Source organism: Oncorhynchus clarkii, chromosome 33, assembly GCF_045791955.1.
Source record: "Oncorhynchus clarkii lewisi isolate Uvic-CL-2024 chromosome 33, UVic_Ocla_1.0, whole genome shotgun sequence".
Classification (NCBI taxonomy): Eukaryota; Metazoa; Chordata; class Actinopteri; order Salmoniformes; family Salmonidae; genus Oncorhynchus; species Oncorhynchus clarkii.
The window spans coordinates 1,863,886-1,880,241 of NC_092179.1; the positions used below are offsets into that span (position 1 = coordinate 1,863,886).

At 42.6% G+C, this 16,356-nt stretch overlaps 1 protein-coding gene across 4 annotated transcripts in view; it reads left to right on the forward strand.

The window, feature by feature from the left end:
• The window catches only part of LOC139392593 (choline-phosphate cytidylyltransferase A-like), a 35,790-nt gene that overhangs the window by 9,990 nt on the left and 9,444 nt on the right, over nucleotides 1–16,356 (forward strand). For 2 of the 4 annotated variants that reach the window (XM_071140679.1, XM_071140678.1), the window contains exons 4-5: nucleotides 1,470–1,586; nucleotides 15,890–16,041. In XM_071140679.1, the coding sequence (XP_070996780.1) occupies nucleotides 1,470–1,586; nucleotides 15,890–16,041 (269 nt within the window). The remainder of the gene's footprint in view (nucleotides 1–1,469; nucleotides 1,587–15,889; nucleotides 16,042–16,356) is intronic. The other 2 variants (XM_071140681.1, XM_071140682.1) reach the window with 1 other exon arrangement.

Consider the following 16,356-nt stretch of genomic DNA (forward strand, 5'->3'; position numbering starts at 1 on the left):
TCTGAGTATGCTATTCTGTTCTTCTGAAATAGACTACATTTTCTTCTTCTTATGCTTCTTTAGACCTGTCTAAAATAATGGATTTATTGTGAAGGTGTAGACTATATTACATGGATTCATTAGGCTTTTCTAAATGGCTTGAAGGCTGTGTGTGGAAGCCAGGCGTTGCTAAATGTGTTCATATTAATTAACGGTCAATTATCGTGAGACCGACAGTTATTTGCTTGACAATCACCGGCTGACGAAATTTCGTGACCGCCACAGCCCTGGCTCGGACACAAATGCATACCCCACACGACGTGCCACCAGAGGTCTCTTCACAGTACCCAAGTCCAGAACAGACTATGGGAGGCGCACAGTACTACATAGAGCCATGACTACATGGAACTCTATTCCACATTAAGTAACTCATGCAAGCAGTAAAATTTTATTTAAAAATGAAGCAACACGAACAGGCATAGACGCATGCATACACATACGATAACTTACGCACGATACACACACGTAATCATGGATTTTTGTTGTTGTAGATATGTGGTATTAGAGTAGTGGCCTGAGGGCACACACTTAATGTGTTGTGAAATGTATTGTAATGTTTTAAATAACTGCCTTCATTTAGCTGGAAGAGTAGCAGCTAATGAGGATCCGTAATAAATACAAATTTACTCTGATTCGAAAATGTTAATTAGCATCAAAAGTAGACATCATGCAAGACTACAAATCCCTGCAAACTCTTGCACGTCATCTCTAGTTGTCACATTTGCTAACAGGTATTGTTTCAATAAAAAATTAGCACAGACAGTTCACAGAATTGTCAATTTAAAGAAATGTATCCAATTTATTCTTTACAAAATGTAGGTCTCGTTAGATCCAGAGATTCTTACCTGTGCCCCGATTCGTCAGTCTAGTCCAGATCATCTTGACATTTGTAGTTATTTATGATAGCCACATTAGCAGCTAATTATAATTTCCTTTTTTGGGGGTAAATACAGGCGAATATATTGATAAAAGTCACCTTGTTCTAGGAAGATAAGGTTATCAAAACGTCACTCCAGGGTAAGCCTACATGAAACACAGTCCTTATTTTAAGTGTTTCTAAAATTCCCTATGGGAAAAATGAATAGTGGAAAAATGATTGGAACCATTTCCTTGTTTGACCGCTAGGTTTTATGGGTATTATGACTCATACTCATATTTAGAGAAATATCAGAACTCCCCCTGGCCCCAGCTAAAGTTTTGCACTTCTGTGTTGTGTTCATTTGAGTACACTATAGCAGAATGTTTCAAAACTCTCCGCAATGAAAGGTTCTGTCATGGAAGTACGTCCTATGGAGGTTTTGGACCGTTCTATAGAAGGACCGTTTACTACTGTCTTGTGCCTAGTGAACACGACCCTGGTGTTAACATTCCATCTCTCTCTGTCTTTTTTTCACTCTCACACCCTCACACTCCCCATTTCGCTCTTTCAGAAGAGCGTCCAGTGCGGGTATATGCAGATGGGATCTTTGACATGTTCCATTCCGGCCACGCCCGAGCACTGATGCAAGCCAAGGGGCTCTTCCCAAACACCCATTTAATTGTCGGAGGTCAGGGTTGATAAGTACTGTATGTTTTCTCTCTTGACCTCTTCATGACCAAAAGGGGCAAAGGCATCTCTGAATGTCACTTTTGCCAAGTTATCCTCACTCCTATACATTCTGGTCAGTCACACTAAATTTATGAATGCCATAGTTAAACTACGGTGCCCAGAGTTTTTCCGGGTCAGGTCACATGGCCCTATTAATCCATGAGCCAGGGGGGTCAATGATGTCTCATCGTGATTTTTTTGAAGGTCTATGTCCCTAGTTGGAAAATTTGTGATAACAGTGCAGCATTTGTTAACTTATAACTATTTCAAATCAAATCAAATTTTATTTGTCACATACACATGGTTAGCAGATGTTAATGCGAGTGTAGCGAAATGCTTGTGCTTCTAGTTCCGACAATGCAGTAATAACCAACAAGTAATCTAGCTAACAATTCCAAAACTACTACCTCAGACACAAGTGTAAGGGGATAAAGAATATGTACATAAGGATATATGAATGAGTGATGGTACAGAGCGGCATAGGCAAGATACAGTAGATGGTATTGAGTACAGTATATACATATGAGATGAGTATGTAAACAAAGTGGCATAGTTAAAGTGGCTAGTGATACATGTATTACATAAAGATGCAGTAGATGATATAGAGTACAGTATATACGTATACATATGAGATGAATAATGTAGGGTATGTAAACATTATATTAGGTAGCATTGTTTAAAGTGGCTAGTGATACATGTATTACATGTAGATGATATAGAGTACAGTATATACATATACATATGAGATGAATAATGTAGGGTATGTAAACATTATATTAGGTAGCATTGTTTAAAGTGGCTAGTGATATATTTTACATTTCCCATCAATTCCCATTATTAAAGTGGCTGGAGTTGAGTCAGTGTGTTGGCAGCAGCCACTCAATGTTAGTGGTGGCTGTTTAACAGTCTGATGGCCTTGAGATAGAAGCTGTTTTTCAGTCTCTCGGTTCCAGCTTTGATGCACCTATACTGACCTCGCCTTCTGGATGATAGCGGGGTGAACAGGCAGTGGCTCGGGTGGTTGTTGTCCTTGATGATCTTTATGGCCATCCTGTGACATCGGGTGGTGTAGGTGTCCTGGAGGGCAGGTAGTTTGCCCCCGGTGATGCGTTGTGCAGACCTCACTACCCTCTGGAGAGCCTTACGGTTGTGGGCGGAGCAGTTGCCGTACCAGGCGGTGATACAGCCCGACAGGATGCTCTCGATTGTGCATCTGTAGAAGTTTGTGAGTGCTTTTGGTGACAAGCCGAATTTCTTCAGCCTCCTGAGGTTGAAGAGGCGCTGCTGCGCCTTCTTCACGATGCTGTCTGTGTGGGTGGACCAATTCAGTTTGTCTGTGATGTGTACGCCGAGGAACTTAAAACTTACTACCCTCTCCACTACTGTTCCATCAATGTGGATAGGGGGGTGTTCCCTCTGCTGTTTCCTGAAGTCCACAATCATCTCCTTAGTTTTGTTGACGTTGAGTGTGAGGTTATTTTCCTGACACCACACTCCGAGGGCCCTCACCTCCTCCCTGTAGGCCGTCTCGTCATTGTTGGTAATCAAGCCTACCACTGTTGCGTCGTCCGCAAACTTGATGATTGAGTTGGAGGCGTGCGTGGCCACGCAGTCGTGGGTGAACAGGGAGTACAGGAGAGGGCTCAGAACGCACCCTTGTGGGGCCCCAGTGTTGAGGATCAGCGGGGTGGAAATGTTGTTGCCTACCCTCACCACCTGGGGGCGGCCCGTCAGGAAGTCCAGTACCCAGTTGCACAGGGCGGGGTCGAGACCCAGGGTCTCGAGCTTGATGACGAGCTTGGAGGGCACCATGGTGTTAAATGCAGAGCTGTAGTCGATGAACAGCATTCTCACATAGGTATTCCTCTTGTCCAGATGGGTTAGGGCAGTGTGCAGTGTGGTTGAGATTGCATCGTCTGTGGACCTATTGGGGCGGTAAGCAAATTGGAGTGGGTCTAGGGTGTCAGGTAGGGTGGAGGTGATATGGTCCTCTAATAGTCTCTCAAAGCACTTCATGATGACGGAAGTGAGTGCTACGGGGCGGTAGTCGTTTAGCTCAGTTACCTTAGCTTTCTTGGGAACAGGAACAATGGTGGCCCTCTTGAAGCATGTGGGAACAACAGACTGGGATAAGGATTGATTGAATATGTCCGTAAACACACCAGCCAGCTGGTCTGCGCATGCTCTGAGGGCGCGGCTGGGGATGCCGTCTGGGCCTGCAGCCTTGCGAGGGTTGACACGTTTAAATGTTTTCCTCACGTCGGCTGCAGTGAAGGAGAGTCCGCATGTTTTAGTTGCGGGCCGTGTCAGTGGCACTGTATTGTCCTCAAAGCGGGCAAAAAAGTTATTTAGTCTGCCTGGGAGCAAGACATCCTGGTCCGTGACTGGGCTGGTTTTCTTTTTGTAATCCATGATTGACTGTAGACCCTGCCACATACCTCTTGTGTCTGAGCCGTTGAATTTAGATTCTACTTTGTCTCTATACTGACGCTTAGCTTGTTTGATTGCCTTGCTGAGGGAATAGTTACACTGTTTGTATTCGGTCATGTTTCCGGTCACCTTGCCCTGATTAAAAGCAGTGGTTCGGGCTTTCAGTTTTATGCGAATGCTGCCATCAATCCACGGTTTCTGGTTTGGGAATGTTTTAATCGTTGCTATGGGAACGACATATTCAACGCACGTTCTAATGAACTCGCTCACAGAATCAGCGTATTCGTCAATGTTGTTGTCTGACGCAATACGAAACATATCCCAGTCCACGTGATGGAAGTAGTCTTGGAGTGAGGAATCAGATTGGTCGGACCAGCGTTGAACAGACCTCAGCGCGGGAGCTTCTTGTTTTAGTTTATGTCTGTAGGCAGGGATCAACAAAATGGAGTCGTGGTCAGCTTTTCCGAAAGGAGGGCGGGGCAGGGCCTTATATGCGTCGCCGAAGTTAGAATAGCAGTGATCCAAGGTTTTTCCACCCCTGGTTGCGCAATCGATATGCTGATAAAATTTAGGGAGTCTTGTTTTCAGATTAGCCTTGTTAAAATCCCCAGCTACAATGAATGCAGCCTCCGGATAAATGGATTCCAGTTTGCAAAGAGTCAAATAAAGTTAGTTCAGAGCCATCGATGTGTCTGCTTGGGGGGGAATATATACGGCTGTGATTATAATCGAAGAGAATTCCCTTGATAGATAGTGCGGTTGACATTTGATTGTGAGGAATTCTAAATCAGGTGAACAGAAGGACTTGAATACCTGTATGTTGTTATGATCACACCACGTCACGTTAACCATGAAGCATACGCCCCCGCCCCTCTTCTTACCAGAAAGATGTTTGTTTCTGTCTGCGCGATGCGTGGAGAAACCAGCTTGCTGCACCGACTCCGATAGCGTCTCTCCAGTGAGCCATGTTTCCGTGAAGCAAAGAACGTTACAGTCTCTGATGTCCCTCTGGAATGCTACCCTTGCTCGGATTTCATCAACCTTGTTGTCAAGAGACTGGACATTGGCGAGAAGAATGCTAGGGAGTGGTGCACGATGTGCCCGTCTCCGGAGTCTGACCAGAAGACCGCTCCGTTTCCCCCTTTTACGAAGTCGTTTTTTTGGGTCGCCGGCTGGGATCCATTCCGTTGTCCTGGGTGAAAGGCAGAACACAGGATCCGCTTTGCGAAAGTCATATTCTTGGTCGTACTGATGGTGAGTTGACGCTGCTCTTATGTTCAGTAGTTCTTCTCGACTGTATGTAATGAAACCTAAGATGACCTGGGGTACTAATGTATGAAATAACACATAAAAAAACAAAAAACTGCATAGTTTCCTCCATCCCGTTAATTTTTCCCATAGGGATTTTACCCTTTGACATACAATGTCAGTATACAAGTTATTGCTTACTTATACTCTTAAATCATATATAATTGGAAAGCTTTGATTTACAGCAATTCAACAGAATTTTGACCGTTGTCCTCTAGGGGACATATCAGAATTACATGTATAAATGGCTTTATAAAGATACATTTTAAGCTATGTTTGACAAGTGCTTCTAAAAGGTCATGAAATTCTACTTCAAATGATATATAATATAACCAACTTTGAAAGCAAAGCTACATCTATTGTTTAAAAATACCATATCACCCATATTGTGCCATTGGTATTAGAATGGTGGAAGCTTAGCCATAGAAATACATGTATTGGGACAGCTATGTTTTTGAATTGTAACTTTGGTTATAGAGGCACCAAATTGCACACACACAGCTAGAACAGGGTTTAAAACATATTTGTAGATGTGGCATCACAGAATTCACGCATTAACCTCACAGAAGCCACTATGGCCAACAAGGAACTCAATGGAGTCTTATTGGACAATTTTGCATGACTGTATGAAATGTAATTGTAGTATGCCCAACATATTTCATAGTGATGTAAAATACACAAACACATAAGCTAGGTGTGCCAGATATACACTGAGTGTACAAAACTTCACTAAACATCCATGACATACAATGCATTCGGAAATATTCAGACCTATTGACTTTTTGGTGGAGTGCTTCAGAGATGGTTGTCCTTCTGGAAACTACTCCCATCCCCACAGAGGAACTATTTTATATTTTAGTTTCTTCAAAGTAGCCACCCTTTGCCTTGATGACAGCTTTGCACACGCTTGGCATTCTTTCAACCAGCTTCATGAGGAATGATTTTCTAATGGTATTGAAGGAGTTGCCACATATGCTGAGCACTTGTTGGCTGCTTTTCCTTCACTCTGCAGTCCAACTCATCCCAAACCATCTCAATTGGGTTGAGGTTGGGTTATTGTGGAGGCTATGTCATCTGATGCAGCACTCCATCACTCTTCTCCTTGGTCAAATAGCCCTTACACAGCCTGGAGGTCATTGCTCGTGTTTCTTGGCCCAAGCAGGTCTCTTCTTATTATTGGTGTCCTTTAGTAGTGGTTTCTTTGCAGCAATTCAACCATGAAGGCCTGATTCACGCAGTCTCCTCTGAACAGTTGATGTTGAGATGTGTCTGTTACTTGAACTCTGAAGCATTTATTTGGGCTGCAATTTCTGAGGCTGGTAACTCTAATGAACTTATCCTCTGCAGCAGAGGTAACTCTGGGTCTTCCTTTCCTGTGGCGGTCCTTATGAGAGCCAGTTTCATCATAGCGCTTGATGGTTTTTGCGACTGCACTTGAAGAAACATTTAAAGTTATTGACATTTTGGCTTAAAATAATGATGGACTTCTTGCCATAGTATGGACTTGGTCTTTTATCAAATAGGGATATCTTCTGTATACCAACCTTACCTTATCACAACTGATTGGCTAAAACGCATTCAGAAGGAAAGAAATTCCACAAGTGAACTTTTAACCTCTTACAACTTTGCGCAATTTCCGCCTGAAGACCTTCCCAATTCTAACAGCCTGTAGCTCAGGCACAGAACCAAGGATATGCATATTATTGGTACCATTTGACAGAAAACACTCTGAAGTTTGTGTAAATGTGAACAATAGATCTGGTTTAGATAAAACAATGAAAAAAAACATCCATTTTTTTATTATTGTATCATCTTTAAAATGAACAAGATAAAACAAACATTCAGATAGGATGATGGGGACAAAAAATATGAGGGCAACAGTACTTGTGCAAAGTTTCAGAATGATAACTTCCAAAATGAGTGTGCTACATGACATTTATCATGAAGTCCCTCAGGTGTCCCACACAAGTAGCCCAAATGTACCCAAGTGGCCAAATTGGTGAAGGTATACATTTCGAAACAAATAACTATATACAAAATACCAAAATGGTTTTCTAACACACACCCCCCCCCAAAAAAAAATTTAGGAAATAAAAAGAAAAAAAAATGGGATTTTTTATTTTTATTTATATATTATATTATATATACACACACACATATATACAAAATAACATGGGTAACTATTTACACACTTTCAATATTTGGAAGACCCTCAGTCCTCTATCAAATCAAATCTATTTATATAGCCCCAGCTTAAAACCCCAAACAGCAAGCAATGCAGGTGTAGAAGCACGGTGGCTAGGAAAAACTCCCTAGAAAGGCAAAAACCTAGGAAGAAACCTAGAGAGGAACCAGGCTATGAGGGGTGGCCAGTCCTCTTCTGGCTGTGCCGGGTGGAGATCACAGTGGTTGTAGAGGGTGCAACAGGACAGCACCTCAAGAGTAAAAATGAACAGTTTAGGGTTCCATAGCCGCAGGCAGAACAGTTGAAACAGGAACAGCAGAAAGGCCAGGTGGACTGGGGACAGCAAGGAGTCATTATGCCAGGTAGTCCTGACGCATGGTCCTAGGGCTCAGGTCCTCCGAGAGAGCATACTTAAATTCACACAGGACACCAGATAAGACAGAAGAAGTACTCCAGATATAACAAACTGACCCTAGCCCCCCGACACAAACTACTGCAGCATAAATACTGGAGGCTGAGACAGGAGGGGTCGGGAGACACTGTGGCCCCATCTGATTAGACCCCCGGACAGGGCCAAACAGGAAGGATATAACCCCACCCACTTCTGCTGTAAATCAGAGGGTCATCAAGCATGTGGCGCAGGTGATGGGGGACCTAATTTTGCAAAGAACACAGCAACGCCTGCACGCTGTGCCCTTTTGGTCCTGAGGCACATCCATGCCTGCAGAAATAAATTTGGGCAGATAAACACCACTTGTGGCAGGAGCTGGATGAACCAGCTTCAGTGGGGGATGGAAACCTTGGCCCTGGGGGCTGCCATTCGGAGTCAGTGTCACTGTGAAAGAAAATGTTCAGTTAGAATAGTTTCACATATGAGCCCTGTATCAACAGGTATAATAAGCAGATATGTATATATATATATATATATATATATATATATATATATATATATGAGTACAGGGAACATAAGGTTGAATATATTATTATGACCTGCTAGATCTACTGTCTCTTTTATATTATGACAGACCAGCTAGATCTACTATCTTTATTATATTACAACAGACCAGCTGTATCTACTGTCTCCATTTCACTTTGGCCATTGTTGTGGGCCTGCCCTCCCCTCAACAGCCTCAAAAAGGCTATTTCATGTGGGTTAGGGTGGGGCGGCAGACACACGCATCTCACATTTCATGACATCACATGTTTATATATTGCTTCTAAAATTTAAAAAAGTCACAAATAATATTTAAATTATTAATTTCAAACAAGGGCATTAGCATGATAAGAACCAGTCCAAAACGATGTCCTCTCTCGTTCAAAAAATATTCCTCCACAATCGCTAAATGAATCGTCCTACAACAATCTCTGTCTCACTTTCCCAATCAATTTATTCTAAAATTGTGTGTACATCTGTATATCTAGACTTAGATTTAGCTTTCCCTGACTTAGTTGCCATACTGATTGATATATAAACAGCTGAATCTGCGCGTTTACCAAACAATGCAGTGCGTAATATGTGTTTCTCCTTCCGGTATGAAACTTCAATAGTTAATGACTCTCTTTACGCTGGAGCTTACTACATGGGACGGTCTTGCAACACATAAACATGACCTATTTCCATTTACTTCAGCTCATTGGCTATCTACCCAGCTAAATTTCAAGACGATCAGTGGTCATTGGGTTAAAATACTGTCAATCAACGAAACAGCGGGCAAATCGTTGGTGCACAATGATGTCATGACTTGTCTTCAAATCAGTTTCTTTCAGTCAATACGTCCCGCGAAATGGCCCATCAGGTTTGATTGTGTTACAAACAAACCAGTTGATTGCAGTGAAACCAAACATGACTGGAAAAGTCACGTTCTGTGTGGGTTATTTACCTGGAATGTGTCGTCGAAAATGGAATGAGACGGATTTCACGACACAAGCGGTTCACAAAATGTTTCGTGTTAGGCTATAAAAACGGATTTTATCAAACAAAATATCATTCATTGTGTAACAATGAGCATTGGAATTGCAAACAGATGAAGATTGTCAAAGGTAAACAATTTATTTTAATGCAGTTTGTGATTATGTTATGCCTGTGCTGGTTAAAATAGTTTTTTTTTGTGGAGCTCTATGCTCAGATAATCATATTCTTTTGCAGTAAATAATTTTTTTAATCTGACAACGCAGTTGGATTAGCAAGATGCTAGGCTTTCGATACATGTGAAACACTTGTATTTTCATTAATGTTTAATATGACTATTTATGTAGCGATCACCGTATGTTGTGGAATTTCAGCCCGCTAGCGGGTTCTGTGCGCAGGGAGATTAAGAAGGCACACCTGTTAATTGAAATGCAATGCATGGAGCTGGTTGAGAGAAGGCCAATAGTGTGCAAAGCTGTCATCAAGGCAAAGGGCAGCTACTTTGAAGAAACTCAAATATAAAATCTATTTTGATTAACCCTTTTTTTGGTTACTACATGATTACATATGTGTTTTTTCATTGTTTTGATGTCTTCACTATTATTTTACTATGTAGAAAATAGTAAAAATAAAGAAAAACCTAGGAATGAGTAGGTGTGTCCAAACTTTTGACTGGTACTGTGTATATAATTTGAAAGGCATTTTCATGACCTTTTCAGAACCTCCTGTCAAACAAAGTAGAACCTTAACCATTGTTTCCTTTTTAAAGCCATTTATACAGGTAATTCTATGTACCCTAACGTCAAAGTTCTGTTGACCTGAACATTCCGAAAATGTGTTTGTATAGCTGTGAATCTTAAGGATATAAGTGAGCAATAACTTGTTGTATACTGACATTGTTTGTATTGGAAAAATGAATGGTATGGAGGGATGAAAGAGTGAGAACACACTGAAAGCTACCATTGGTGTAATGCCATCATATTTTCCAACTCTAGGGACATAGACCTTCAAATAGGTCAGCTTCTGATTGTCAACCAAATAACTGCCGGTCTTGCGGTAATTGACCATCAATTAGCATAAACACCTTTAGCATCCATGCACAGCCTACAAGCCACTGATGCAGACCTTTTGGAATACCTACATTTTAGAAAGTCTAGTAAATCCATTTAATATAGCCTACACCATCACAATGAATACATGTCTAACCCTCTCACCAGGCTCGAATTTGACTCTCACGATATTACCTTACACAGAATATCTGAACAGCATGGGATGTTAGGTGAGAAGGACATCTCCAATAAGAATCCCAATTGTAAACTATCTAGGGTGATGACAACTAGGGTATTAACTTCAGATAGAATAATTATAGGTGTTTGTTATTGTATAATGATATGCTTTCCCATGCATTAAATGAAATTGAAACAGGAAATGACTCCACCAATGCAACATACATAATTGAAATTGAAAATGTATTATTACATTTTCAATGCACCACATCCAAAAAAAAAAAAAAATCCCAATGAGTCGTGCACAACCCATGTCCAAATTATTTCGAGCTTGCTTAACCCTGTTGGCGTGCGTAGGAGCTAAGAAAAATAAACGACAACACACAAGTCCAGAAGCACTACACCGTTGTGGTTACTCACTAGTATGGCAGTTCCTTGCAGGTTTCCTCACAACATCCACAGCAAGCACCGCTATCAATGCAGACAGTACTCCTTAGTAGTAATCGATATACCATGGAAACATGAACTCGTTAATCTTCCCCAAGTAATTCTCTCTCGGTGTCGCACGATGCTAGGCTAACCTCGAGGCTGTCAAATACCTCCACGATGAGGTAGCTTTAGTCTTTACAAAGTCATTCTTAACAAAATTAATATAACTCTTATAAAATAAAATTGGTATTTCCCTTCAAAACTCGGTAGGTATGGGTTTTGTTCTATTTTTAGCGTGATCTTTTATCATTTTTCTTCACCAACAGTCGTAATGTAATGTCCATCCTTTTCTCAATGTCTCTCCCTCCTTTTTTCTCCCCCCGGGTCTTCCGTTAACCAGGTCAACTCCCATTGGCCACAGCTTAGCAAGCGACCTTATTCATCAAAACTCTAAAGTAAACCAACCTATTCACTTGTACATTATCAATTAATTATAACAAATAAACTCAATAGAGTTTATGGAGGTAAACCCAGGCCCTGCATGTCCCCAGGCACCCTCATTTGTTGACTTCTGTGATCGAAAAAGCCTTGGTTTCATGCATGTCAACATCAGAAGCCTCCTCCCTAAGTTTGTTTTACTCACTGCTTTAGCACACTCTGCTAACCCTGATGTCCTTGCCGTGTCTGAATCCTGGCTCAGGAAGGCCACCAAAAATTCTGAGATTTCTATACCCAACTATAACATTTTCTGTCAAGATAGAATCGCCAAAGGGGGAGGAGTTGCAGTCTACTGCAGAGATAGCCTGCAAAGTAATGTCATACTTTCCAGGTCCATACCCAAACAGTTCGAACTACTAATTTTAAAAATTACTCTCTCCAGAAATAAGTCTCTCACTGTTGCCGCCTGCTACCGACCCCCCTCAGCTCCCAGCTGTGCCCTGGACACCATTTGTGAATTGATCGCCCCCCATCTAGCTTCAGAGTTTGTTCTGTTAGGTGACCTAAACTGGGATATGCTTAACACCCCGGCAGTCCTACAATCTAAGCTAGATGCCCTCAATCTCACACAAATCATCAAGGAACCCACCAGGTACCACCCTAAATCTGTAAACAAGGGCACCCTCATAGATGTCATCCTGACCAACTGGCCCTCCAAATACACCTCCGCTGTCTTCAACCAGGATCTCAGCGATCACTGCCTCATTGCCTGTATCCGCTACGGAGCCGCAGTCAAACGACCACCCCTCATCACTGTCAAACGCTCCCTAAAACACTTCTGTGAGCAGGCCTTTCTAATCGACCTGGCCCGGGTGTCCTGGAAGGACATTGACCTCATCCCGTCAGTTGAGGATGCCTGGTCATTCTTTAAAAGTAACTTCCTCACCATTTTAGATAAGCATGCTCCGTTCAAAAAATGCAGAACTAAGAACAGATATAGCCCTTGGTTCACTCCAGACCTGACTGCCCTCGACCAGCACAAAAACATCCTGTGGCGGACTGCAATAGCATTGAATAGTCCCCGCGATATGCAACTGTTCAGGGAAGTCAGGAACCAATACACGCAGTCAGTCAGGAAAGCTAAGGCCAGCTTCTTCAGGCAGAAATGTGCATCTTGTAGCTCCAACTCCAAAAAGTTCTGGGACACTGTGAAGTCCATGGAGAACAAGAGCACCTCCTCCCAGCTGCCCACTGCACTGAGGCTAGGTAACACGGTCACCACCGATAAATCCATGATTATCAAAAACTTCAACAAGCATTTCTCAACGGCTGGCCATGCATTCCACCTGGCTACTCCAACCTCTGCCAACAGCTCCGCCCCCCCGCAGCTACTCGCCCAAGCATCTCCAGGTTCTCTTTTACCCAAATCCAGATAGCAGATGTTCTGAAAGAACTGCAAAACCTGGACCCGTACAAATCAGCTGGGCTTGACAATCTGGACCCTCTATTTCTGAAACTATCCGCCGCCATTGTCGCAACCCCTATTACCAGCCTGTTCAACCTCTCTTTCATATCGTCTGAGATCCCCAAGGATTGGAAAGCTGCCGCAGTCATCCCCCTCTTCAAAGGGGGAGACACCCTGGACCCAAACTGTTACAGACCTATATCCATCCTGCCCTGCCTATCTAAGGTCTTCGAAAGCCAAGTCAACAAACAGGTCACTGGCCATCTCGAATCCCACCGTACCTTCTCCGCTGTGCAATCTGGTTTCCGAGCCGGTCACGGGTGCACCTCAGCCACGCTCAAGGTACTAAACGATATCATAACCGCCATCGATAAAACTGTACAGTACTGTGCAGCCGTCTTCATCGACCTTGCCAAGGCTTTCGACTCTGTCAATCACCATATTCTTATCGGCAGACTCAGTAGCCTCGGTTTTTCGGATGACTGCCTTGCCTGGTTCACTAACTACTTTGCAGACAGAGTTCAGTGTGTCAAATCGGAGGGCATGCTGTCCGGTCCTCTGGCAGTCTCTATGGGGGTGCCACAGGGTTCAATCCTCGGGCCGACTCTTTTCTCTGTATATATCAATGATGTTGCTCTTGCTGCGGGTGATTCCCTGATCCACCTCTACGCAGACGACACCATTCTATATACTTCCGGCCCGTCCTTGGACACTGTGCTATCTAACCTCCAAACGAGCTTCAATGCCATACAACACTCCTTCCGTGGCCTCCAACTGCTCTTAAACGCTAGTAAAACCAAATGCATGCTTTTCAACCGTTCGCTGCCTGCACCCGCACGCCTGACTAGCATCACCACCCTGGATGGTTCCGGCCTTGAATATGTGGACATCTATAAGTACCTAGGTGTCTGGCTAGACTGTAAACTCTCCTTCCAGACTCATATCAAACATCTCCAATCGAAAATCTAATCTAGAGTCGGCTTTCTATTCCGCAACAAAGCCTCCTTCACTCACGCCGCCAAACTTACCCTAGTAAAACTGACTATCCTACCGATCCTCGACTTCGGCGATGTCATAGGATATTTTCTCAAAATGATTTCAAAGGATGTGCGCATATGTTTATATTTTTAATACATTCTAAGGTTCCATGATGGGACTCTAATGATGATTTAGAAAAAAGTTGTAAGCTGCACATACTTCATCAATCTCTCATTCACAATTTGACAAGAACTTGATAATATTCTCACCAGACCTTGAATTTCCCAGCAGCATCTCCCTTGTGTCAGTTGTGCCCTTGGGCTGAATATAATCATTTTAATTCCCTTCACCTACCTGCCGTGCTATAAAGCACCTCTCACTCACATGGCTCTTTCAGATGTAGCCAATGCCCGTCATGTGATCGGGTCCTTCTAACAGGCATTACAGCTAAGAATTAGGCTACAAGTGAATGAAGACAGACACCTTTAACGAATTCCGAGGTGCATATTGAAGATGTTAGAACTGTCCACTATTAGCCTACTTTTCATCTGCCAACAGGATGAGTAGGACAAACGAACAGGAAAAGCACTAGCCCATGTCAATCTAACATCCCCGTGGTACAAAAGGACCTATTCTATTGGTCAACTTGTCCTTCTGTGCAATAAATATATATTCCAAACATAGTCTGGGATAGTTGTGGGATGCGATTGATCCCAAATGAATACAACCACTCACATAAAAAAAAAACTTTTAAAAGCAATGAGCCTAATTATTTAGCTTAAAATGTTGATAAACTATTTTCTTCACATTATAAGTGCAGCAATGCGCACACTCGTTAGGCTATACACGCAAATATTTGAAAATGCAATCAATTAGCAGGAAAACGCTGTTCTCTAAAGTGATTGCAAATGTGATTATGCGTCTAATGCTTTATTATAAAGGTGAATTTTTATGGTGAAAATGATCTTCCCCAAACTTAACTTACACACAGCCTATGTATGCCAGTTAGTCGCTACACTGGTTATAAAGCGGATTAATGTGCTTAATTTTAAGTAATTTTGTTATTTAGTTGTGATACAAACCTTATCAAAACATATGGACTAGGATACATGAGGTTTTGCGACCTATGATTTGAAAAAGTCTAAAGGAAAAAGGTGTGCTCTAATGCACAAGCAGGGCACCATTCACAAGTGATAATACATCCTTCATAAGTGATAGGCTAATATGGTGACCCATCAGACTATTCTTAATTAGATCTTGTGTTTACATATACTAATTCATATATGTGTGAAATTAGTTTAGATTTAGAATGGGACCATTATCATGCACCTGTATCAACAGGGGCAGGGGGGGGGGAAATACCTGTCATCTATGCACTTAAATAGCGAATAGAGGATACTTTTCCCATGGTTGACTTTCATACCAGCCAGGTGGGCTATGTTCCTGTCATTGTTCTTAATATTAGGAAAGTTGATAAATAACGTTTTGTAGGCCTGGCCTGTAGAAAGCTGATGGGATCCTCTTTTTATTAGAGTCCATGAAAGCTCTGTTTTCTCACGCATATCCTATAGAAATGTTGCGCAACATGAGCTCATGGGCACTCATGAGTGCTGAGTACCAGGCAGTTAGCAAGTTTGGTAGACTACTAATGACCATCAGCAGCATCAGAGCTTGGAGAAGCCTAGCCACTGTGACTAAACGGTCACGTGGAATTTGACTGCCTTCATGACTCGTGACCTCCGGTGTGGCGGTAATACGGTCACCGCAACAGCCCTACCTTCAACAAAATCACAATGGCCCAAATTTGGGGATCTGGCTCACGGATTATATAATCCTTCTCTTACTGACCGATCAGATCTAGTGACCATAGTCCCTGTGACCTCCCTTTCCTCAGTATGCAGTGACGACCTGACACACAACTTAAAGGGCTTCACCGTAATGAACGAGGACGAACGCTACGACACCGTCAGTCATTGTCGCTACGTTGATGAGATCGTACGGAACGCACCATGGACGCTCACGCCGGAGTTCCTGGCTGACCACAGGGTGAGTGAGAAATGTCGGAGGACAGGACTCGCTTGCACTCAGTCTGCACCGAAGAATATAACTTTTCACAAGATTTTTGCACTCTGTATTAGGGATGGCTAAAACTACTAGAGCTATTGGGTATGAAGGCTTTTGATACAGCCCTACTCGAAAACAGCTGATTCAGCTAAACAAGGAGGTCCTATAATCCTGTGTCTTAGAGAAGGACTGCAGTGAAAGCCTGCACACCAGTACAGTGCCTTCAGGAAGAATTTGCAAAAATGTCCCAAAATCCTGTTTTCACTTTGTCATCATCATTGTGTTGAAATGGATGAG